This window comes from Canis lupus, chromosome 1 (genome assembly GCF_003254725.2).
Source record: "Canis lupus dingo isolate Sandy chromosome 1, ASM325472v2, whole genome shotgun sequence".
Classification (NCBI taxonomy): Eukaryota; Metazoa; Chordata; class Mammalia; order Carnivora; family Canidae; genus Canis; species Canis lupus.
In genome coordinates, this window is record NC_064243.1 from 41,373,222 (window position 1) to 41,398,637 (window position 25,416).

Below are 25,416 nucleotides of genomic sequence, written 5' to 3' on the forward strand. Positions count from 1 at the left end.
ATGACTAACCATGGCCCTGTGAGTGAGCACAAGTCTGGAAACAAAACATCAGGGAGTCCTGGGCCCTGCCCTCTCTGATCTCTAGAGATAGGCTAGGTCCATCAGAAATGAGGTCCACTGATAGGTCAAAATGAGTATTAAAGCAAGGCATCACCAGCATCAAAAGTAAACCTGCATCATGAAATGTGACACCAAAGCCAGTAAAGGGGAAGCTCATAATAATCCAAGCGAAACAAGATGATAAGTCCTTGTGGGAGGAGTCTACAAAAAAAATACCATCAATGTTCTCAGAGGATTGAGAGAGCCCTCATACAAGGAGAATTGGCTGCTGGGAAGAAAATAGGTGAAAATCTTGTAAGGAAAACAATGATGTGAAAATAAAAATTGTGTCAGAAAGAGAACTAGCCTAAGTGGATTAGGGAGGGCAGTGCAACCCAAGGAATTCTGTCCAAACATGGTACCAAAGGGAAAGCCATAGCAAGTATAAAGAGAAAGGCAGGAGACAAGGGGCACACATCAAGAAGTTCTAATATACATCTCCTAAGAGTTCCAGGTGAGAGGAAAGAGAAGGGAGGGAAGAAAGTGTGTACAGAAATAATAGAAAGCAAATATTCTGATTTTATAGAAAACATGAATTTTCACATTAGAGACTCTACCAAATGCCCCACAGGATGAGTGTAATACACAAACACTAAGGTACAACAAAATTCCAGAGAGCTGCCACAGAGAAAAAGTCCTGATTGTTCACGCAGGAGCAACCCCCAGGTTGGCATTAGATTTCTTATTGACAGCACCCCAAGAGAAGGGACACTGGGAAATTGATTCTGACTTCTGGGGAAATAAAATTTTCAACTAGAATCCTTGAGAAGGACAAAAGGCCCAGCAACAGACAGGCTCAATAGAAAATACAGAAGCAGCAGCTGGGACAAGTCAGATCCATTAGCAGTTGCTGTAGATGGGAATTGTCACTGACAAGAAATGCAGAGACTCGGAAGAATAGATAATTTTGACATCATAAAATGTTACGATCTTGAACATGAAAAGTTGACACATACAAAAACATAAAAAGACCAGTAACAGAGTGGGAGGGAATGCTTGCTTTAGATATAACAAAGGATTAATGCACCAAACATAAGAAGAACTTCCACAATGTAATACTCAACATACAACTCTCAAGAAGGCTTTCACAGCTCACCCTTTAAAACTGAGACTCCCTGGGAGCACCTAGGGGGCTCAGTTGGTTCAACATCTGACGTCAGCTGGGGTCATGATCCCAGGGTTCCTGGATGGAACCCCACATCTGGCTCCCTGCTCAGCAGGGAACCTGCTTGTCCCTCTCCCTCTGTCCCTCCCCATGTTTGTGCGCTCTCTCTCTCTCCCTCTCTCTCAAGTAAATAAAACCTTTAAAGAAAACAAACTGGGGCTGCTTGTCCCATAACCCCCTCTTTCCTGCCAGCAGTCTTTATTTTCTGCCTCCCCTGACCCAAACAGGAGTTTTATGAGGGCATAGGTTTTTGTCTACTCTCTTCCCTGCTGTATTGTCAGAGCAGAGAACTTTGTTATATAGTAGTAGTAAGTAGTAGGTATTCAATAAGTAATTGCTAAATAAATGCATAGAATAAGAGCAGTTTATAAATACAGAAATAAAATGCCAACAAGTGATCATAAACTGCAAATTAAACCAAAGAGGTACTGGGCACCTGGATGGCTCAGTGGTTGAGCATCTGCCTTTGGCCCAGGTCATGATCTCAGGGTTCTGGGATGGAGTCCTGCATCAGGCTCCCTGCAGGGAGCCTGCTTCTCCCACTACGTATGTCTCTGCCTCTCTCTCTATGTCTCATGAATAAATAAAATCTTTTTAAAAACAAAACAAAAAAACGAGGTACTATTTACCTGTGAGTTTATGAAAGCAAATAATATTTAATGTTCCTGAGGATAGAAAAAAAATAGGGGCATTTATAAATAGCTTAGCTGGAGTATAAACTGATAAAGTTTCATGGATGATCATTTATTTGTATTAGAATTTGAAATGACCCAATAATTCTGGCTTCAGGACTAAAGATGTAGAAAAATAAAGAAGGAATTTTTGCTCATATGCCCCCCCCCCAAAAAGGCAGTGTTTTAGGATATTAATTGCAGCATTATTTGTAATGGTGAAAATTTGAAACAGTCTAAACATCCATCAGGAGGGGCAGTTACATATCTTTGGCAGATCGTTCTGAACCACAGATACATGCATCAGGTGAAAATATTATAGTGTATATAGGGGAAGTGATAGAGTTCTCACCACAATTGTGAAATGGAAAGATTAAAAAAATTTTTACACATGAAAAAAGTTTGAAGTAAAGTACATACAGAGGAATCCAGGTTATGTTAAGAAAAAGCCAAAATACATCTTCATGTTTGTATATAAACGCTGGATGGAAGCTGGAAAGATGTATGCCAACTTCTGATATGAGTTACTCATGAAAAGAGGGTTGGAAATGGGGATGGGTAGTAAGTAAGCCCTTTCACATTTTCTCTGTGTATTTTTGTACTGTAACCAGGTACTGGAGAGTTAAGAGGTTAATAATGGCTGTGATTTGAATGCCCGTTAAGTGTCTTGGATCATTTGCTCATTACACAGATTATAAGTCTGATTGACAATGGTTATTGCCCAAGGTTATATCTCGTATTGCTTTATGCATACATATCTTTAAATTTGTATTTATTTATGATAGTCACAGAGAGAGAGAGAGAGAGAGAGAGAGGCAGAGACATAGGCAGAGGGAGAAGCAGGCTCCATGCACCGGGAGCCCGATGTGGGATTCGATCCCGGGTCTCCAGGATTGCGCCCTGGGCCAAAGGCAGGCGCCAAACCGCTGCGCCACCCAGGGATCCCTGCATACATATCTTTAAATAAAAAGGGATTATTTAAGAGATTTAGCTGGTTTTATGTTTTTAACCCTAAGACTCTATTGACATTTCTTTATTTATTTTTTTTTAAGATTTTATTTTATTTATTCATGAGAGACAGAGAGAGAGAGACAGGCAGAGAGAGAAGCAGGCTCCATGCAGGGAGCCCGACGTAGGACTCGATCCCATCCCAGGACTCCAGGGCGGAAGGCAGGCGCCAAACCGATGAGCCACTCAGGGATCTTCCTATTGACATTTCTTTAAAGATTTATTTATTTGAGAGAAAGAAGGGCAGAGGGAGGGGCCAAGGGAGAGGGAGACCTGAGTTCAGAGCCTAATGCAGGCCTCAATCCTGCAACCTGAGATCATGACCTGAGCCAAAATCAAGACTCAAACACTTAACCAACTGAATCACCCAGGGGCATGGCATATTTTTATGTTAGTAAAGGTAGATCTATATCATTTTTTAATGGCTATATAATATCTCATCTTGTGGATGTACTGTAACCAATACCGTAAATGGACACTTAAGATGTTCTGTGTGTCAGACTATCATAAGCTGTAGGAACATACACACAGATTTGTGTGGTTTGTCTGATAATATCCTTAGGTCACATTCCCAGATCTGTGATTGGAGAGTAATAGAAGAAGCAGATTTCCAATGTTTGAAACACATTTCGACATTACCTTCCAGAAAAGCCACATTGATTCACAGACTCCTAACATCATATATTGTCCTTTGTTTAAATTTGTGAAAAACAATGAAAATCTCTGTATATAATTTTGAGATACTTTACTTGCAAAACAAATATGAGCAGCCTGACAATAAGTACATTTTTGAGTCCATAAAATTGATAAGTGATATTTAAATGGACCTTACTTGTTTCATTTTTGATGTTATTTAAGGTACAAAATTTTGAAATTATAATTACAAATGAAGAGCTTATATGTGTATTTTAAATTCCACTTCTTACATGCTTAATATTTATCTCTGGTCTCATGTTTTGCATAGAAAACCTCAAAATTCTCAGGCATTTTTAACATAATATTAATATATTCCATTAATATTAGAATAGTGATATAGAGAATCCTAAGTATCATGAAATGAAAAGTCTCTGATATTTTGAATGGCTTATATTGAAAATGTTATAATTGAGCATAGATGTATTTGACTTCCAGGTAATATTTTTTCGCTACATCAGTGACTAATGAAATCTCGACCTGGAAGTAGCTGGAAAGCTCCTTATTTCCTTCATTTCCTTTCTTGTCAGTGACAGAAATGGACGATAAAATGTCTCATAAGGTGACCCCACTAGGGCACAGCCATTTTCTCTCTATGTAAGCTTGCAGTTGGCTGGCTCACAGGCCCCTTGGGAAGAAGAGAATTCAGGCAGAGCCTAATGAAGTGATTTCGTCCAGTGGCTGAATTAGGAGGAAGAGGTGGAAGGCATGTTCCTTGTTTTTCTTTTTTTTTTTTTTTTTTTTTTTTTTTTTTTTTTTTTTTTTTTTGGTCCTTGTTTTTCTTTTAATTCCTTTTGGACCGTGTATAGCCCAGAGTGAGAGAGACAAGAAAGGCCCAGGCATATTTCACACAAAGTAGCTGCTGTCCAGCATTCATTGCTGGGTGCTTCAGGCCTGAGGGGGCAAGCCCAAGTGGGCTGCTGAAAATTGCTTCTGCGTCACCTTTTGACTTGGGGGCTATATACGTGCCAGGGCATCCACACTGCTGTGTGATGCTCTAACTCTGGGAGACTGGCCTCAGAACCATCTCTCACTGTCTGCTCCTCATCTCTTTGCTGGACAAAAATTAGGGCACCTGAGTAGCTCAGCTGTTGATCGCCTGCCTTTGGCTCAGGGTGTGATCCCAGGGTCCTGGGATGGAGTCCTGGATCAGGCTCCCTGCAGGTAGCTTGCTTTTCCCTCTGCCTCTGTTTCTGCCTGTCTCTCGGTGTCTCTCATAAATAAATAAAATCTTTAAAAAAAAAAAAAAAATAAAGAAAAGAAGAGTGTGGCCCCCATAGAGAGCCTGCCATTAGAGAGCACCAAGCACAAGACTATGCGTGTTTATAGCACTCCAAATGCCTGTGACTGTGAGACTGTCCCATTGGGGGTAAACCCCCAGGCCTATAGGAAATAGGGCTCCCTGTGCAAATGGCCATCCAGACAGCACCCTCAAGAGCCGGTATTTCTGCTTTTTGCTTTCAGGCCCAGTTTGACATCGCGGTGGCCAGTGAGATCATGGCAGTGCTCGCCTTGACTGATAGCCTCGCAGACATGAAGGAGCGATTGGGGAGAATGGTAGTGGCCAGTGACAAAGATGGACAGCCCGTGACAGCAGAAGATTTGGTGAGCATGTCTATCTCTGGAGCTCGAGAGAGCTCGCCCTTGTCTTTGTTCTGCGTCCCGGAGAATGAAGGTTTTCTTCTTACCAGCATGTCTCATAGAAATCCCAGACAATGCCTGCACACACATTTGTCCCTCATGGCCTGTTTGTCTTATGGCATCTGTACTGTGCTTGTCTCGGGCTGCGACCAAAGCTTGTGACATTTATTTCATAAGCTTTTCAGGACTTTTGGCTGATCTCTGCTCTCTGCCCTGGGTGGGGCCACCTCCCATTCGCTCATGATTTTTTCACAAAGAGCGAGCTGTGCTTGCTTTAAATTGAGGGCAAATGGCCTTTCAAAAGAATAAGAAGTAAGTGACTCCACCTTTGTGAAAGGGAAGGTAAAGTAAAAATTGGCCCTGGCTTGTTTAATTCTGCACTTTATAGTTGGGTGTCACATTATCACACTAGATCTTCACTTTAATTCCTCTTACTCATCTAGCACTCTTTTCAGTGCACAGATGCTTTCTCTCAGCTTTCTCAGTATCCTGGCGCATCACTGCCTCTTGTAGGGTTCATTCTCATTTGGCATGCTCACCCTTTTTCTTCTTCGTAATTACCACCTTTGCTATTGGTGGCATAGCTGTTTGATGTGCTTGTACATGTTTCTCAGTGTGTAGGTAGGACGTAGGCATTGGAAAAGCCATTGAGTACTCTATCTAAGCTTAAGCTACTTTCCCAAATATTGGTCACATACCGTGATGGCAGGGAAAACGTACACTGACGGTTGAAAAAGGCAAATTAATATATTGTTAATTCCAAGGACTTAGGATGTAATTGGAATCCTTTTCCAGAGTGTCTTGATTACTTTTTGGCTGCTTTTGAAGAGATGAATCTGACCGACTTGTCCCATAGGTCTTGTCAACTAAATTAAATATGTATTTTTTTTATCAGCAGCCCTTAGGATGCTTAGCATAAAGCTAAGCAAGAAAACCGAAATCCAGGTTGCTGTGAAGGTACTGTTTTTTTAAAAATTATCCACACTGCAATATTTCTATGTAAACCAACGTATTATGGTTGGTTTCCCTATATTCTCTTGGATATCAATAAATATGTATCAGAAATAGTTCAAACCTTAATCTACAAATGTTATTTCCCTGCATTTATTTTTTTATGCGTGTGATAAAAATCTCAGATCAGAAAATAAACCCCATAATTTATTCTCTTTAGTCATCTTTTGTGTTATTTATAAGAAGTGCCTAACTTCTTCAGACTGTTTCACCTAGCTGGAACTATCAATTGTCATGCAAAATTGAGGGAGGATTTTAGGAGCTTCTGTCTTTTCATGTCACTGCTTTATAATTTCTTATATACTCTGATCTGGCCAAAAGGATTTATGCATTGCCGTGAGAATTCAAGTAGGTGGCTTCTAAAAGTTTCTCATAAGATGATTGATGCTGGCATCCGCAGGAAGAATATGTCCAAACCCTCTTCCCCAGAACTCAGGATATGGAACAGGTGGCAGAGTTTTGAGTAGCCATGACTCTCTTTGCATGGGCTCGAGGATGGTCAGTGTGTTAGGAGCCACACAGGATTAAGAGGTATCAAAGGAAAATAATCAGATGTATGCTACCTGAGACAGTCCAACAGAAATGTCCATCTTCCTTCCTCCTCTAGTTTCTTGAGCCAGGTTTATTTGATGGAAGCATAAGCAAGCACAGCATACAGAAAGCTCAGCAGACTACTACTTTTCTACCTGCTTTGTGTAAAGAAAAGAGAACTAATTTCTCTGAGCCCTTCCTGGCCAACAGCTTTCATAGTAAAACATCTTACTATTATTTATAATAGGTAGGTGGCATTTCTGATAATGTATATTTTGTACAGTGAAGCAGAAAATAAATTGGATTTTCCCGTAAGCTTGTATCCTCAAGATCCTGCCACCTGATGTGTTGAGATCTGTCACACACCATGTTGATCTTTTCAAGGCAGTGTTCACACGGCATTTATTCATCCTGTTGCCTTATCATCACGGTGTTTTGAAGGCACTTGCCCAGTGTCTTTCAAAAAGGTGGTTTTGTTTTTTAAAGCTTCCTTTGTGGCCTCCTTTGGCACACTTTTTCCAATAGCTCTCAGATTTCTACCCCGTGTCTTCCTTCTCCCATCTGTCTTTTCCAGGAATGGGGAACAGGGATGCAGTGGGAGCTCCACCCAGAGCTTTGTAGAATTGGGTGGAGGCAGCTGCATTTTATGTGCAGGTGGCATCAGCTCCATTCCTGGCAGACCAGCAGCATGAGAGATGGAAAATGAGAAGCTTTTCAAATGTAGCAGTTTTCTGAGAACCTTCTACATCTTATTGGGACAAGGCATTGGGAAATCACTGGTTTCTTCGTTGCTTTTAGAAAAATGGTTGCTTTTAGACATTTCCCTTTATCCCTCTTCATTTCCCACTCAGTAAATAGCCTTATTTTCTTACTTTATCTGATTTCTTCAGGCAATAATATAATCTCTGGTAATGAAAAAATAATGTGCATAATTTCCAGAAGACACTGTAAGATCTGCTTTATGGCAAGCCTCTTAAACACCACCAAGGGAGGTGTTTTTTTTTTTTTTTTTTTTTTTTAAAAAAGGCAAGGACTGGCCACTTCCTCATCACTTTACATCTTAGAATGGTTGACATCCATCCAGGTAGGGGAGAGAAAGATACAGCCAGCCACTCTGTGTTCCCTGCAGCTCAGAGGTGAGAACAGCCTATGGGAATGCCCACGTACAAGCAGGCTGGTGAGAAAACACCCTGAGACTCACCTTGGCACAGACAATCTTTTGTCAGTAATCTAAAGCAAGCTTTTTTTTTCTCTCTCTCTCCTTTAGGGGGTCACAGGTGCCTTGACAGTTTTGATGAAAGATGCAATAAAACCAAATCTGATGCAGACCCTAGAAGTAAGTAATATTCAATTTATAGAAATTGTTAACAGAGTTTGCATTCATTGGATTGCTTGCATGTCCCCATACAACATGAGCATTTCCAGCCAAAGTGAGCCCACAAGGAGCATCAGGATAAGTCCTTCGTCATCCAAAAAAAAAGTTGAAAGTGTATCTGTAGATTCTTTTCTTGGGAAAGGCAGTACTAATTGACCAGAGTAGAAACATAAAAGCTCCATATGTAATATCTCAGTAAGTTGTAGAATCATGTTTACATGACATTTTCAATTTTGCCTTTTTTGTACTTAGCTTCTCATGATCATTAGGTTTAGGGTTTTTGGGTTTGTTTCTCCCGAGCAAAACAGAGTATATGCTGAGAAATGCTTCCCAGGAAAGTATGCTGTCCCCCGCCCCTTCATAAGATTTACCCTGCTCTTGCCCAGAGGACAGGTATGTTGGAGGAAGATGAGTGGAATCTCCATCCATTTATTCATTCAACCAATAGAAAGCTCAGTTTGAGTACCCTCTGCCTTTTACAAACTGACCTTGGGCAGATGTTTACTGATCTCAGCCTCTGTTTTCCCCTATGTTAAATGATGATAGTAACAAAAACTAACTTAGCAGGGTTTTGGGGTTTTTTTTTTTAGATTTTTATTTATTCATGAGAGACAGAAAAACATAGACATAGGCAGAGAGAGAAGCCAACTCCCTGTAGGGATCACACCCTGAGCCAAAGGCAGACGCTCAAGCCACCCAGGCGTCCCTTAGCAGGGTTATTGTGAAGATTCAATATTCATTTAACCCATGACATGGGCAGGGCTTGTGGTAGGAGCTCAGGACAACAAAGGCCTGCCCTCCTGGAGCCTGTCCTTTAGTAGAGGAGATAGATGATAGAGAAATGAGTCCGTACCTAGCATGTCAGCTGGTGGCAAGGACTGAGTTAGAAAAATAAGAGAGAGACGTGGGTGTGTCTGGGTAGCACCTGATGACCAGGGATGTGAACAAACCAGGAGAATGGGCTGCTTGTTAGAAGAGCTCTCTGGGCAAGGGTAACTTTGAGTGCAAAGGCCTGTGGGCAGGAATGTGTTCTGCAGTCAGAAGGGCTCCAGCAGAGAGCAAGAATCCAGATGTAAGGCAACATGACCAAAATGGTGGAACCTGCCAGAGCTGGAAGGTTGGAAGTGAAGGTGCAGTGCTGAGCCAGGGAGGGGAGAGCACAGGCACCTTACAGTTGGGCCTCTCCCTCCTGCCACGTGAGCTCCTTCCTCCCTCCTGCCATCCCATCAGTGTGCAAGCATGCTCTGATATAGGCCGTCTTGAAACAAAACAGTCTCCAGTGTCCCCACTCAGCTACTGCTGCATTTCTCTGATTTCTGTCACAATCAGATATTAACGTCTGTGACTGGGGTCTCCGCTTTGTTACCTGCCTCTCAATAACTTTAGCCTTCCACCTCTCCTGGATGCTCCCCTCAAGGTCACCTGTTCCTCCGTGTGGCCAAGTCTTCGTTTCTCTGTCCTCATCTATGTGGCCTCTTTGTAAGGTCCGAATCCAGCTGATGTTTCTTCCTTCTGGAGCACTTGGTTCTTTTGGCTTCTGTGACACCTTGTGGCCCCAGGCCTCCCACTATCTTCCACTCCATCTCCTTTGCTACCCTGGCCTTAGCTCAGCTTCTAAATTTTAGAAGGTCTCACTTCTCCAGCTGTACTTTGCCCTCCCACCAGCCACATGCTGACCCTAAGACTCTTTTTTTTTTTTTTTTTTTAAGACTTTACTTATTTATTTGACAGAGACAGAGAGTACAAGCAAGGAAGGAGAGTGGAAGGCAGAGGGAAAGGGAGAGGCAGGCTCCTGCTGAGCAGGGAGCCCGATGTGGGGCTTGATCCTGGGACCCTGGGATCATGACCCATGCTGAAGGCAGACACAACCAATGGAGTCACCTAGGTGCCCCCTGACCCCCAAACTCTTGTTCTGAATCTCCTGACCTCAGAATTTCAGAGTTGTGGGTATACTTACTAAGAGCCATTGCGTATCAGACTTGGTTATAAAATAGGGTCTTTGATCCCAAAGCTAGTCAGTGATTCTAGCCAAAATCCTAGGAATTGCGCTGGAGTCCGTCTTCCCCACCCCATCCCAACCCCGCCCATCTCCATCCTGGCAGAGTCTTGACGTGTCTCCCTGACATGTCTCCAACTCTGTGCACTTCTGTCGTTGCCCTGGCCTCCAGTGTGCCCTCCTGCCCTGCGACAGTGGCTGCTGCTACCACTCTTTCTATCAGAATCCTTTGTCTGCTCAGCCGAGAGCTCTGAAACTGAATCAGGTCCTGTTGCCCTCCTGCTTAGAGCTCTTGAGTGGCTTACCCTGGTCTTCATTCTGGCTGGAAACCTAGCAGGATCTGGCCCTTCCCGCCTCTTCCCTCATCCTCCCTGTCCCTCCCTGGGACACCCTCTGCAGACACCACTGCCTGGGATGCTCCTCCCGATTTCACCTGTCAGGCTCCTTCTTGTCCTTTGGACTCATGTCCTTTAAATATAAGAGCCCTAGAGAGGCCTTCCCAGGCCACTCAGTCCAATACAGCCCCGGTCACGGTGTCCTGCCACTGTCCTGTCATTCTTTGCATGGCATGAAATATCATTCAAGAGTTTCCTCCTTCCTTGTCCATTCATCCACCGGGAAAAGAGCAGAACCTCTTCCACCTTGTTCACCACCAGATCACAATCAGCTCCTAGAAAGTGCCTCACTCATATGAGGTGCTCACCAAACGTTTGTTGATTAATTAAATGAATACTTATTCGTTTTACTATGTTGCTCCTAAGAATACATATTTGTTTAATAAATGAATGAATGAGAAAAAACTTACAAAGAAATGTGATACTGCTTCCTCATAACACCCCCCTCAAAAACGAACATGTTAATATCATCATTATTAGGGATAATCATCAGCTTACTGTTTTAAAACTTTTTTTCAATCTTTCTTAGGTTAAAAATTACTGACACCTTTAAGATAGAACCCATTCTAAAAGTAGTTTCCTTTAGGGAATGAATCAGTGAGCTGGGCTGCTCCTAGACCAGTCTAGTTGTACTCACATTTCTATCAATTTTTCATTTAAGACTAGGCCATTTTGGGTGCCTGTGTGGCTCAGCTGATTAAGCATCTGCCTTTGGCTCAGGTCATGATCCCAGAGTTCTGAGATCGAGCCCCATGTCAGGTCCGTGCTCAGAGGGGAGCCTACTTTTCCCACTCCTCCCTGCTCATGCTCTATCTCCCTATGTCTGTCTCTCTCTCTCAAATAAATAAAATCTTTAAAAAAAAAAAAAAAAAAGACAAGACCATTTTGTCATTACTTTAATAAATAGGCACTGTTTAAAAAATAAATGCAGCATTTAGTGAAAATACCTGCATGTATGAATTCTGCTACCTGGGTCCTAATCATTCCAGATGAACCTGGCTAATGAATGGCACTAGGAATCTAAATTGGCCAACAATTGGGGATCCCTGGGTGGCTCAGCGGTTTAGCACCTGCCCTCAGCCCAGGGAGTGATCCTGGAGTCCCAGGATCAAGTCCCACGTCGGGCTCCCTGCATGGAGCCTGCTTCTCCCTCTGCCTGTGTCTCTGCCTCTCTCTCTCTCTCTCTGTGTCTCTCATGAATAAATAAAAATTTTAATAAATAAGTAAATTGGCCAATAATCTAAAAATCCTCAATCAGTATACAGATGGTGCTTTAGTGCTCGTGTTCGAATACACATGATTGTTACTCCTATAGTAGGTTGTCCAGGGTTACTTTGCTGCAGGTTGCCAGGAGACTGGTAGTCCTCAAATCTGGCTGCACATGAGAATTTCCTGGAAAGATTTAAAGATTCTGATGCGAGGCTCCACCCAGACCAAGTAAATCAGAATGTCGGGGAGGGAGGGCCTGGCTATCCTAGGTGATTCTTATATAGCCAGAGTGAGAACTTCCCTGTGAAAGACTTCAAGAAGAGAGAGAAGTAGAAAGGTCTGAACATTCCACCCTGAATTTGCCATATGTGTGTCAGAGTGTGTTGTCCAATATGGCAGCCTTTGGCCACACATGGTTGTTTTGATCTAAATTACATTAAATTATACCTTTTTTTTTTTTAAGATTTTATTTATTCATGAGAGACACAGAGAGAGACACAGAGACATAGACAGAGGAAGAAGCAGGCTCCTCACAGGGAGGCAGATACAGAACTCTATCCCAGGACTCTGGGATCATGCCCTGAGCTGAAAGCAGATGCTCAACCACTGAGCCACCCAGGCATCTCTAAATTACTTTAAATTAAATGCAATTTAAGAACCTGTTTCTGCAGTCATGCTAGCTACATTTCTATTTATTTATTTAAAAATATTTATTTTTTACTAGCTACATTTTAAGTGTGCAGTGGACATGTGGACAGTGGCTATTGTATTGGATGGTACAGATATAGACTATTTCCAGCATAACGGAAAGCTCTTTTTTCTTTCCCCAAGGCAGGTTGCCACACGCAGCTCCTCATTTGGAAAATATTTAGCTGTTTGTTTTGTGGATTTTTTGTTTCTTGTTTTAAGTAAACACTACACCCAGTGTAGGGCTCAAACTCATTATCCTGAGAAAGCTCTTTTAGACAAAGCTCTCTTAGAGCTCTGGCAAGCAATCAATTGAATTATTAATCTTTGGAAGTGTTTGAAAAGTCCATTAAGGAGACTATCTATACCCTTGTCATCATGAGAAACCAAGACATTTCCTGCATTACTTTTTTGTGTGTTCTGCATATAAAATGAAGTAACGGACTCATGATAGGTATTTTTATATCTTTGGACTAGTGGTAGAGGTTGGGTTTTTTTTTTTTAATATTTTATTTATTTATTTTAGAGAGAGAGAGAGCATGAGTACAAGCTGAGGTAAGGGCAGAGGGAGAAGGAGAGGAGGAGAGAGAACCTTAAGCAGAATCCATGCTCAGTGGGGAGCATGGCATTGTGACTTGAGCCAAAATCAAGAGTTGGCCACTCAATCCACTGAGCCACCCAGACATCCCATCATAGAATTTTTTAGACTAAGTACTTAACTCTGTGTATTGTATCAGAACCATAAATATTAGTTGAGCCTGTGAGCATATGTATCTCTGTGTTTGAATGTCTAACGATCAACAAATTTTTCCATTCAGACTCCGTAGTGGAGTTTGAAAACCAGGGCTCTAATCCTGCTTCAGTGAGTAATTTACTGTGTGGCCTTTAATTTTAAATTAAAACGCTGCTGAGGTTACCTCAGTAACTTTACTAATGAAGTGTTTGTTTATGCTGATCTGGCCACACCCTGTCACCTGTCCTCCGCCAGAGACCAGTGTTTGGTACTTCTCAGGCCGATGACCTCGCCAAATGTGGCAGGGTATAGACTGAGGGCCAGAGCCTGTGACCTTCCCCTCACTACCCTGTCCCCAGCTCCACTAGCTGGCCACAGGCAGCCACATTGCAGGGCTGCAAGGGGAGGAGGTGGAGGAGACTTGAAGTTCTAAACAGTGTTTTCCTCAGAGCCCTTGGAAGGTTTATCTGGACCGAAGTGAGAAGTTAAAGCTAGGTACACAGATCTAAACTCTAAACACACACACGAATATATCCATAAGCACCCGTACCCATAAGCACTGACATCCATAAGCACCTGGATTTCATTTTGCCAGCTTTATTTCCACAGACATCTGAGTGACCTCATCAGGACCCCATCATTGTCTGCCCTGCGGACTCTGGGAAGAAGAGTAAATAGAGAACACACAGAATGGCTTTGATAAACTCTTTTTCATTCTCCGAGATGATTTTTCCTTCCCTGCCTTTCTTCCTGCTTTTGTTCAGCTCTCGTCTTTGAAAAACGTTCGGCTAGCAGCCCATCGTGGTTCATGGGAATTTCCCGTGGCTCCCAGCCTCCCAGCTCCCACATCACTCCCTGCCTTACCCCCTGTCAGTAAGAGGGCAGCCTCTATTTTCACAGGTGGATCCAAGGCTTCCCAGACACAGACTCCAACAGCCCCAGCTGGGCTCAGAATAAAACCTGAACATTTCAGTGCATGTAGATAAATGCCTTTAGAGAGGGCTACAGTCTGTTCTCACTCATCAAGGAAAAGTATAGATATGGCATTTAAAATGAATATATTGACAGATTTTCTTTAATGAATTAAATCTAAAGGTTTTGATGATTCCTTTATATTGGGATTGGTTTGAGTGGTTTTTTGGTGTTTGGTGGGGTTTTGTTTTTCTTTTTTTTTTTCTTTTTAGTAAGAATTACTCTAGCGTTTTACCAAGAGTGAAAATTTTCTTTGCTTTTATTGTCTTAATAGTTACCAGATTTTTAACATGTAAACCAGTTAAAACAATGAGAAGGACTTATACATTATACAGAATTTTTAAAAATCAGAACAAGCTTATTGTTATAAATATAAAAAACAAGTGAGGGGTGCCTGGGTGACTCAGTTGGTTAAGTGTCTGCCTTCAGCTCAGGTCATGATCCCAGCATACTGGGATCGAGCCCCACATTGGGCTCCCTGCCCAGTGGTGAGTCTGCTTCTCCCTCTGCTTGTCTCCCTGTTTGTATGTGCGTGTTCTTTCTCTCTCTCTGTCAAATAAATAAAAAAAGTTAAAATTAAAAAAACCCACAAAACAGCCAAAATGAACTTAGGTTGTCCTACATTAATACACAATTCATGAATTAAATTGATTTTTTTTTTTTTTGCTTTCTTTAGATGTTTCTTTTTTTTTTTTTTAAGATTTTATTTATTTATTCATTAGAGACACACAGAAAGAGAGAGGCCGGAGACACAGGCAGAGGGAGAAGCAGGCCCCATGCAGAGAGCCCGATGTGGGACTCGATCCCTAGACCCCAGAATCACACCCTGGGTAGGCGCTAAATCGCTGAACCACCCAGGGATTCTTCTTTAGATTTTTCTTGAAGTGATTGATTTCTCACTAGAGAAAAAGTACATTTAAATAAGCCTCTTAGACCATCAGGGTTTAGTTCTATTCTTTTAAAAGATATATAATGCAGAATACTATGAAGTGAGGTAAGTAATTTACTTCATACTGAGGCACTTAATTAATGAGTGCTTTATCAAAATGATAGTGGGAAATTCTTAGAGATTTTTCTCCCTAGTTCAGTATTTAGAATGACATGGTTGCAGAGTATACCAGGAATTTAGTCCATTGAGAGAGTCAAGGCAATTTCATTTTCTTTGAGAGAAGTTGGACATTGAATATACAGTCTTAAATAAAAGCAGAATGGCTTTGGTGAGTCTTGAAATACCAGGACTCGCCGTCATGATTCATTCTTCCCTTTGTCTTTTGGGATTTTAATTTGTTCTTCAATTTCTGTAGGGGACACCTGTATTTGTGCATGCTGGCCCCTTTGCTAACATTGCCCATGGCAACTCTTCTGTGTTGGCTGATAAAATTGCCCTGAAACTGGTTGGTCAAGAAGGATTTGTAGGTAAGTCATTTCTTTTAAATTTAGTTGTTGTAGAATATGGAAGAAATCTAAAAATTGATGACTGAACAAGAGTGATATCCATTCTGACTTGAAATATATTCTTTTAGGCCCACCTTTCATAGATGGTCTCAATTCTGCAAAAGCCCTAGGCTCTGGTTTGTAAAAGTGAAATGATGTTGTGTTTGAACCATAGACTCTGATGTCAGATACCTAAGGGTTTGAATATGAACTCTGACCCTTGCTGCTAGAGTGATTTTGGACACATTTTAAGGAACATCTGAGCCTCTGTCTTCTCATCTAGAAAATTGTGATTCCGATATTATATCAAAACTTCTAGAGTTATTGTGAAAACCAAATGAGATCATTTATTCATTCTGCCAATATTTAATAAGAATCTCCTATCAACAAGGCATGCTATTCAACTGAGAATACATGGTGAGGAAACCAGACACCACCACCCCACCCCACCCCATGGAGCATACTGTCAAATGCTGTATGTAATTAGTAGAAGAAGTGCTTGTTAACTGTTATCCATTATCAGTGCTAGAAATCAGTTTGCTCTTCCTCAAATTAGAGGATGTTTCTTTGACTAACAGAGGGGAGATTCTCAACTACCGGACTTGGAAATTGTAACTGGTAGGACTTTGGACATTGTACTACTTGATAAGGTATCCTTTGTGGTACCTGCTTCTCTTTGGTTTTCATTGGAAATTCCAGTCAGGTAGGAGGGGGCAGCTGCCATAGAGTCTGCTCCGTCAGTGCTAGCCCCAGTCCCACCCATGAGCTTAAGGCAACAAAGGGCAAACCAAGAACAAGGATTCTTGAAGTAACACCATCATTTGACATCAAACAGACTATGCTGGCAGATTTTCACATGCCAATAGGTAATCTCCACTTGCCACAGTGCAACCATCAAATCTAGCAGTTGTTTCCTTTACACTCATCATCAGCCTTTTATCAAACTCAGAAGTGAGTTATTTTATTAGACCTGTTCCTACTGGTCTAAAGAGCTTAGCACTGCACTTTTACGCTCAGCCATTAAAAAGTTCATCCCAGGTTATCAAGACTGTTTTTAAGAATCCTCAATAGATATACAGTCAGAATCCGATGAGAATTTATGTAGTTCACTCCTCAAGGTCTGTATTATACAGCTCTTGTGTACTTTGCTGCTTTGGTATCAAATCCACTATGAGAGTGGCTAGACATGCCATCTAAATGGATTTGCTCAATTGATCACAGCATAATTGTAGAGCTAATGGACCAGGAGTCTGGGAAGGGCGGGAACTGAAAAATTGGGTGCTTACGTGAAGAGGTGGCTCTAATGCATCAGCTACGCAAATGAAAGAGCTTCCAGTAGAAAGTACTCTATTTTGTGCTGACAGAGCTCTCTGCTTCTGTACCCATCCTCACTTTGTCCATATATATATTTATAGAATATGTGTTATTGTGGCAAAGCATTTTTAAAGGTATATGTTGATGATGTGTGCAAAACATACTAGCTTTCTGTGTGACCTTGGACAAACCATTAGCCTCTATGGGAGTGTCCCTTGTAGATGTTCTCATTTGAAAAAGGAGAAATGAGGAATTTGGTATGGATGGGCAGCTGTGACCCTGAGGTAGAAGCTATGGTATCATAGCTCTACCTGGTAGTGTGATCTGAGACCAGTCACTTAACTTATCAATTTCCTCTTTTGATAATAAGAGAATACCTTGCAGTATTTTAATGAGTAGTATCAAATGAGAAATTGCTGTGTAAACCATGGCCAACCAGTCAAACGTCAGTGATTTTGCTAATGCTTTCTATGACCTCTTCTAGTCTAAGAATTTGTAAGTGGTAGAGAATTCAGTGACAGAAATCTGTCCATGGAAAGATAGTCAAGAGTGCTAGCTCTAGAGTCAGAGTAGCTGGCTCAACTCCTTTCAAGTTGTGTAACATTAGGCAACTTAACCCTCTTAGCCTCAGTATCCTCATCTATAGAATAGGGCTTTAGGTAGGGCTTGCTTCATAGGTTTGAAATGAGGTTTAAATCAGACTGCTTGTTAAGTCCTGGTATAGCACCTGACACATGCAAGGACTCCGTGATAATTCTTAGCCACTCCTCATTATTATTCTCCCTATCATTAATCCGTGACTAATAAAGGTTAAATTTCCCCTTTTTAATTCACAGTTTGTTTTGTTTTGGATAATGATTTTATTTTTTAAGTGTGGTAAAATACATGTGACAAAATGCATCATTTTAACCATTTTTAAGTGTACCATTTAGTAGTCAAATACTTCTACCTTATTGTGCAACCATCGCCACCACCCATCACCAGGACTCTTTTCATAATGTAGAACTCAAACTCTACCCATTAAACACTCCTCATTCTCTATTCCTCCAGTCCCTGGTAACTATTCCTCATATCTGTATTGTGCTCTCTTGTGACTGGCTTATTTCTTAGCATATTATCCTCAGAATTCACCCATGTTGGATCATCTGCTCAAATTTCCTGGCTTTTCAAAGCTGAATAATACTCCAATTTATGTATGCCACATTTTGTTTATCCATTCATCTGTCTAGGAATGCTTGGGTTGCTTTTACCTTTTGGCTAATGTGAATAATGCTGCTATGAACATGGTATGCAAATAACTCATTTTATGTTAGTTTTAATATATCAAGATTATCCTTCAGTATGTATAACTAGGTGACAGCAGTGACTTGCATAACTATGTGTAGACCACACGCACGACCAAAACCTATAATGTTAAATTCTCACAAAGGTGGTACCTTAATGCCATGGCTTCATTGGAATGTTGGAAGCAAAGCCAAGGTATTGAGCAGTGAGAGTGGGGCATGATCAAAAAACAGTACCCCTTGCCCCCATTGCCTGGTCAAGCCTGGTCTGTGGGCTGCAGTGGATGAAATTTATGGTAGATCCCTCCCTCTCCATTAATACCTGGTTCCTCTAAAAAACTTTTTAAAATTTCTCTAATCACTTTCTGTCATAAGAATAGTCTCATTTTAATTTAAAAAAAATGTGGGTGCAGTCTTATATAAAAATAACTCTGGATTTCTTTCAAATTTAAGTCTCTCCTATCTTGGGCCTGCATTTGGCTGATGATGGGATGGGAAAAGTGGCTTCTTTTATCCTCCATCACCTTGCACTTAGTGTGCCTCTGGCCCCTTTAGAGTTGAAGCTTTGACTTTCAATGGTACCTGTCCAACCTCTTCTAGCAGAGGACCCACACTCATGGCAGAAACCCTGTGGGCAGCCTCCCTTTGAGACAGTCCTACTGCTAAGCCAATACCTGATCTCCAGGTACCACAACCCTCCAACCTGTGACCTCACCTTTGGCAGGAATGCAGTTACATCTCTCACCTGAGTCTCTGTTCTGCTGTAGGGGCTATTTCGCTTCAGCCTGCAGACTTCTATTCATCCCCAACTGACCACTGTGTCCCTCTAAGACAGGGACACCATTTCTAGTCATACATTTAAAACCTCGCTCACCAGCTCCACATCCTTTCCCCTGGGGTGTGGGCAGTGGGATTGTGCATACTGATAACTTTCTTTGAAGACATCCTTTACTGGCTTCTAACGCTATCAATCCTATGAAAACTCAAGGTAGCTGTTGGGCTAAAGGTTACATAGTGTATTTTCAATATCGTCTTTGCAAATGCTGCTGAGTTTAGCATCATCCTTTAACTTGAGAGCAGTTGACACTGTTTGGGGGCTTCAGACAAAAGTGAAACCAAAAGAGCCCCATTTTAATATCCTCCCACAGAAGTTAAATGCAGTAGACATGGGTTTATCTGATGCCTGTGAGAGACTTTATGTCCTTAGAAAAGTCATTGTTTATAGAAGTCTGTGTCTCTTTTTTTTAATATTTTATTTATTTATTCACGAGAGATACAGAGAGAGAGGCAGAGACACAGTCAGAGGGAGAAGCAGGCTCCATGCAGGGAGCCCGACGTGGGACTCAATCCCATGTCTCTAGGGTCACGCCCTGGGCTGAAGGCGGCACTAAACCTCTGAGCCACCCGGGCTGCCTGAAGTCTGTGTCTCTTAAGATATAAAAAGCCCAAATCCAAAAGAAGATTGATAATTTGGGTCATGTTAAAGAATAAATTGTGTATGATAAAAGATACAGGATTTAAAAAACAAGTGACAGAGTAGGAGAAACCTTTGCAGAGGTAACAAATGACTAACATTTTGAAGATATATAAACCACCAAGGATTATAGATTAATTTTTCTTAAGATAAGTAATCCAATAGAAAAATGGTAAAAGGATTTAAAAGGTTAATTTACAGAAAAAAAAAAGCAATCTGACAGCATTTCTGGGTCAAACTGAAAATGAGCAAATGATCTGGCAACTTCAGTTCTATGTAATACCCTGGAAAAAAAGTAACTGAAGATTTATTTTTTTAAGTCCTTTGAAATAATTTATTTCAGTACACATGTATTGAGCTTCTGTTGTTATGTCAAGTAATATATGGTAGGAGCTAGGAATCAGAGATATGAGACATGTTTCTTAGCCTCCAGTAATTTATAATATGGTGTGAGAGAGAAGCCCATAGACAGAACCTCAGTGGTAAATACAATGCACTTATGAGAGTAAGTATCATATTGATTAACGAAGAACCTTACGAGATGATGGACGTCTCTTAGAATTTTCCCCATACTATGGGTTTTGTGAGGTATATTTAGTCTAATTTTTTTTCTATCCCAACACACACAGGGAGGGAATTATTTTGTCTACTCTGCAAACATTATTCCAAGATAATGGAATCAATATTCTGTTTAGACTAATAATAGAGTGAAATTTATTAAATTACAGTCGACCCTTGAGCAAGTTGGTGGTTGGGGCACTGACCCCCATCCTGTGCAGTTAAAAATCTCCATATAACTTTTGATTTCCCCCAAAACTTAACTATTAATAGCTTACAATTGATCAGAGCCCTTCTGATGACATAAATAGCACATATTTTGCATGTTATATGTATTATATACTGTAACGTTACAATAAAGCAAGCTAGATAAAAGAAAATATTTTTAGTTTTTTAAAGATTTATTTATTTATCCCGGGGTGGGGATGCATAGAGGGAAAAAGAGAATCTCAAGCAGACTCCCCAGTGAGCACGGAGCCCAACACAAGGCTTGATCCTAGGATTCTGAGATCATGACCTGAGTCGAAATCAAAGAATCAGCCACTCAACCGACTGTTCTACCCAGTGTTAAAATCATAAGGGAGGGGCACCTGGGAGGCTCAGTGGTTGAGCGTCTGTCTTTGGCTCAGGTCATGATCCTGCGGTCCTGGGATCAAGTCCCGCATCAGGCTCTGCAGGGAGCCTGCTTCTCCCTCTGCCTATCTCTGCCTCTCTCTTTGTCTCTCTCATGAATAAATAAATAAATAAAGTCTTTTAAAAAATTATAAGGGAAAGAAAATACATTTGTAGTACTATACTGTATTTATCAAAAAGAAAATCTGTATATAAGTGGACTCATCCATTTATCAAACCCATGTTGTTCACTAGTCAACTGTAAATGCACAAATCTGTCAGATTAGACCAAAAGAGTCCATTAGAATTTGGGGGGGAAATGCAGTGCTCCCCGTGATAGCTATTTCTATTCCTCCTTTAGCCAACAGTCCTCATGGGAATCCACTTAACCTCCATTCACTGCTATAAAAGCAAACATTTCTTTGGCATCAAATCCTAATCATGTGTTATTTTTTAAAAAATAAAAAGAAAGAAAAGAGAAACAACATTGAGTTTCTAGGCTTTAATAAATTATTTCATTTTTAAACTATTTGTAAGGATTTCAAACTTACATATGATCCTTGGTTTTTAAATTTTGCTGTTTTCTTAACTTGGTTTTCATTCCCGTTTCAAATGAATACCTTTCCTTCACTCTGGAATTCAGCATACACTTGTTCAGATTTAAGCTAGGAGTTCTTAACTGGTGGTTACCATCCACCCCTCCCATAATTAAATGCAGAATTATATACATATGTATACAGTTTTGTTTTTGTTTTTTTCAAACAAGTGAAGGGCTCCCAACTCTAATTAGATTTTTCAAAGGGGTCCATGACCCACAAAAGATCAAGATCCAGGGTCTTCTCATAGCCTAAGGGATGCTGTATGGCATTTTACCATACTTACTTTATAGTGACCTATATGAAGCAGTGGTGGATTTTGGTGTTCTACTCACATTTGACATTTAGCATCCTCTTCCAAAATGCTGGTCAAGACATTGCCTAAATTGACTGTGAGTCTTCTTGCCATCTATAGAGAGTGCTATGGACCTGTCCCCATGCTGCCTGGGTCCCTACCCTGAGCAGACTGTGTGTCAGAAGAAAATATTAGACCGTGCACTGAGCTGCGCCCTGAACATTTCAGGATTAGGGTTTCCAGATCAGAATAAATAACCATGGTCATTCTAAGACAAACTGAGTAGGGTTGGGACACAAAGGCTCATTAATATTTTCATTACAAATGCTGCCATTCTCTGCATGGTTCCCGACTTCCAGACTCCTGCTCCAGACCAAATGTCATCTGCATTCTCACCGAAGCCTGAAACAATTCTATGGGGTGGGTGTCATTATCCTCATTTTACAGATGTCGTAGGTGAAGCTCAGAGAGATTACAGCACATGTCCTCTGTAAGGAGGACACTTACCCAGCCAGTAAGTGGCAGAGGACTCAACCCCAGGGCCCCCTCTCACCGAAACCTGTACAGGTAGTCCATTGGCTGCTCTGCCTACAGTGATTTTCTCATTTCTCTTTAGCTGATTCCCATCCACTCCCATGAAAAAAACACCAAGTTTCAGATGACCTGTGTACAGGGGATGGCCACAATTTAAAATTGTACCAGTATAATTATATTGTGCCAATCTGTAATAATGTAGGCCAACAGTGATGGGATACTTTGGGGTTTTCTTTCTTTTTTTTTTTTAATTATTATTTAAAAAAATTTTAATTCCAGCGTAAGGGGTGGTGGTGGTTGTGGTTGTGGTTGCTGTTGTTGTTGTTGTTGTTGTTGTTGTTGTTCTTCTTCTTCTTCTTCTTCTTCTTCTTCTCCTCCTCCTCCTCCTTCTCCTTCTCCTTCTTTTCTTCTCCTTACTACTTTAAATGCTGTTTCTCCCTAATATGGTACTAATTAAAGGTTATCTGGTTGAGTCACAACATCTTGGTGTTCTCCTTACTTATCCAGTGCCCTTTTGCAAACCGTTTAAATCTTGCTCCTTAGGCTTCAGGAAACTGCTGGCAGCTTCATCCAGTCACCAGCTTGTCTGTTTCAATTTTTATTGCCATCCCATTTTAAATATCCTTTCACTTCAGTAGAAGAGAACCAGACCAAACTAAATGTTCCTACCATTTCACCCACCCTTTAAAAAATTCTGACGTCAAGTAGTCTCCCATCTTTCTAAGCTCTAATTTTCCCAGACCTCGCTCAGTTTACATTATTTAGAAACACAGAACTCAGCCAAGGCCCTATTTTTGTTAGGATACTTCCATTTTTTTTCTCTAGCGATTATATTCATAATTAAATCAAAGACAAGAATTGTGGAGGTGTCAGTCACATGCCAACCTTCAGAGAAACCCCTAATCACCAATCGTGTTTGTTAACCCAAGTGTTCAGGAAGCCCAGTAAGAGAAGGTGGTTTTCACTGTCCCAGGAGTTCTGGTGTCTCTCATGTAGCTTAAGATCTAATCTCATTCTCCCTCCCTCTCAGGGCTGGTCTTTATTCCACCCCACCTTTCTCTGCCCATGCTTTTGTGTAAAGTCACCCTTTACTTTAAGGGCTATTCTTCTGCCCTTAAAAAATGTGGAAAACAAAAGTGAAATATATTGAGTAGACAGTATCCAGGAAAGTATGCAGATTAATATGATAACTGCCCATATTCCCTCATTCACTCAGTTGTGTCAAAATCATGACGAATCACATAACAAATCATAAGAATCATAACATGCGCTTTAGGGTTTTTTTTTTTTTTGTTTTTGTTTTTTTCAGATGAAACATTAGACACAGAGTTGAGGTCCCTGTGAATCCCTCCCTGATCTCATCCCCTTTTCCATTCCTCTAGAGGAAGTCACTGTCCCAATTAAGGGATTACCATTTCCAGGCATGATTTATACTTTTATTCTGTAAGTATGTATTCACAAAAGATTGACAGCAGAGATTCTTGGACCTTCTCTGTTCATACGTTGTCTCAGCAATTGCTTCCTAAGGCACATGAGGCCAACAGAAATACCTAACACTACTATTTATTAAGTAGTTTAGGTTTAAACAAGTTCGTGGATGTTTATGTCTTGACAACTTAGTAGCTGTCTCAAAAAAAGAATACATATCAATTGAAAGGAAAGCTATTATTTCATGTTTAAGTTGCCACCATAACTTATTGATAAGATGTGTGTCCTTGCTGGGCATTGAACAACTTCTCGATCCTTGGGATTGGTCGACGCTTCAAAGCTCATTTCCTGTTCCACACTGGCTTTCACACCATTCTTGCTCTCACTGCAGCAACTGCCAAAAATTTGGCTTCACAAATATATGATGTCATTGAAAGGACGGCAGAGGGATAAAGTTGAAACTATGAACTACCTCAACATAGTAGAAAATGCAGGGCTCAACAGATGTCAAGTATTACTGAGCTTCCCTCCAAAGTTGAAAATACCCCATGGCTCTTCTGAGTTCAATGCAGAGCCTTGGGACACCACAGCACATAAATTTGAGAACCACAGATATGCAGGGTATTTTTGTAGCATTTTATATGTTTTAAAATTTTACACATTAATAAATCTTACTACCTGCTTTGCACTACAGAAAGGATCAGCAAACTCTTTCTATAAAGAGCAAGACAAGTATTTTAGGCTTTGTGTGTCATAGCATCTCTGGGCAAATATTAAAGTGAAGAAGCAGCCACAGAGAAGCCCTAAACTGCAAGAAGGGAGCCATGTTCCAATAGATTAATTTATTCATGGACTCTGACATTTGAATTTCATATAATTTTCATATATGATGAAATATTATTCCTCTTTTGGTTTTTTTTCCAACATTAAAAAATGTAAAAAAAAAATAGTATAAGAAAGTTGCAGGCCACCCAAAAGCAGAAGGCATGCTATTTTTGTTCAGCCTGACATTTCTGCATTTATCCGCATAGCTATGATCAAAGCAGCCTCATCCAACCTGTAGTGTTGTCTTTGTTGGCATGAATATAAGCATATGCATTTGTGCGCTCTTCCACCGGGGGCAGTGAGATTCCTTTTTGGTGTTCTGTTTCAAATAACGCTACTGGAAACATTCTTGCTTGTGTCCCTGTGAATATGTGCACAAGTCTTCGAGGGTCTGTTCTTAGGAGTGAGATGTTAGGGGTTATATTCTGAATATGAACACTTTGCCATTATGTGTTACAAGTATCTTCTCCCACACGTGCCTTATCTTTTTCTTTTCCATCCTTTGTCTTCCTGATTTCTGCTTTTGGAATCATAAAGATAATGTATAATGACATATAAAATGCTACCTCTTACATTTAAGCCTTTAATTACCTCAAAATTTGTGTGCATTTATGGTGCCTCTTTTCCTGAATTCACACCACATGTGAAATTTTTTCTTCCTTGGTGTTCTTGCAGAGGTGGCTATCTAGCCCCAGCCCTAAAAAAAAAAAAAAAAAAAAAAAAAACGGGTCAAGAAGATTCAGTAGATTTAAATCAGTTGGGAGCCCAGCACTCCTTATCCTATGCCCTGTTCTAGGCCAACGCAGGTAGTGGGCCCTGCGTGGAACTGCTTTTTAATCCACCTGTTCTGACAACATAAAGGTCTCCCTCCTTCTCT

At 40.9% G+C, this 25,416-nt stretch overlaps 1 protein-coding gene across 3 annotated transcripts in view; it reads left to right on the forward strand.

Annotated features, from left to right (window-relative positions):
• MTHFD1L (methylenetetrahydrofolate dehydrogenase (NADP+ dependent) 1 like) overlaps positions 1-25,416 on the forward strand; it is a 187,194-nt gene that overhangs the window by 65,662 nt on the left and 96,116 nt on the right. For all 3 annotated transcript variants that reach the window (XM_049116173.1, XM_025422549.3, XM_049116197.1), the window contains 3 exons: positions 5,101-5,241; positions 8,087-8,155; positions 15,491-15,602. In XM_049116173.1, the coding sequence (XP_048972130.1) occupies positions 5,101-5,241; positions 8,087-8,155; positions 15,491-15,602 (322 nt within the window). The remainder of the gene's footprint in view (positions 1-5,100; positions 5,242-8,086; positions 8,156-15,490; positions 15,603-25,416) is intronic.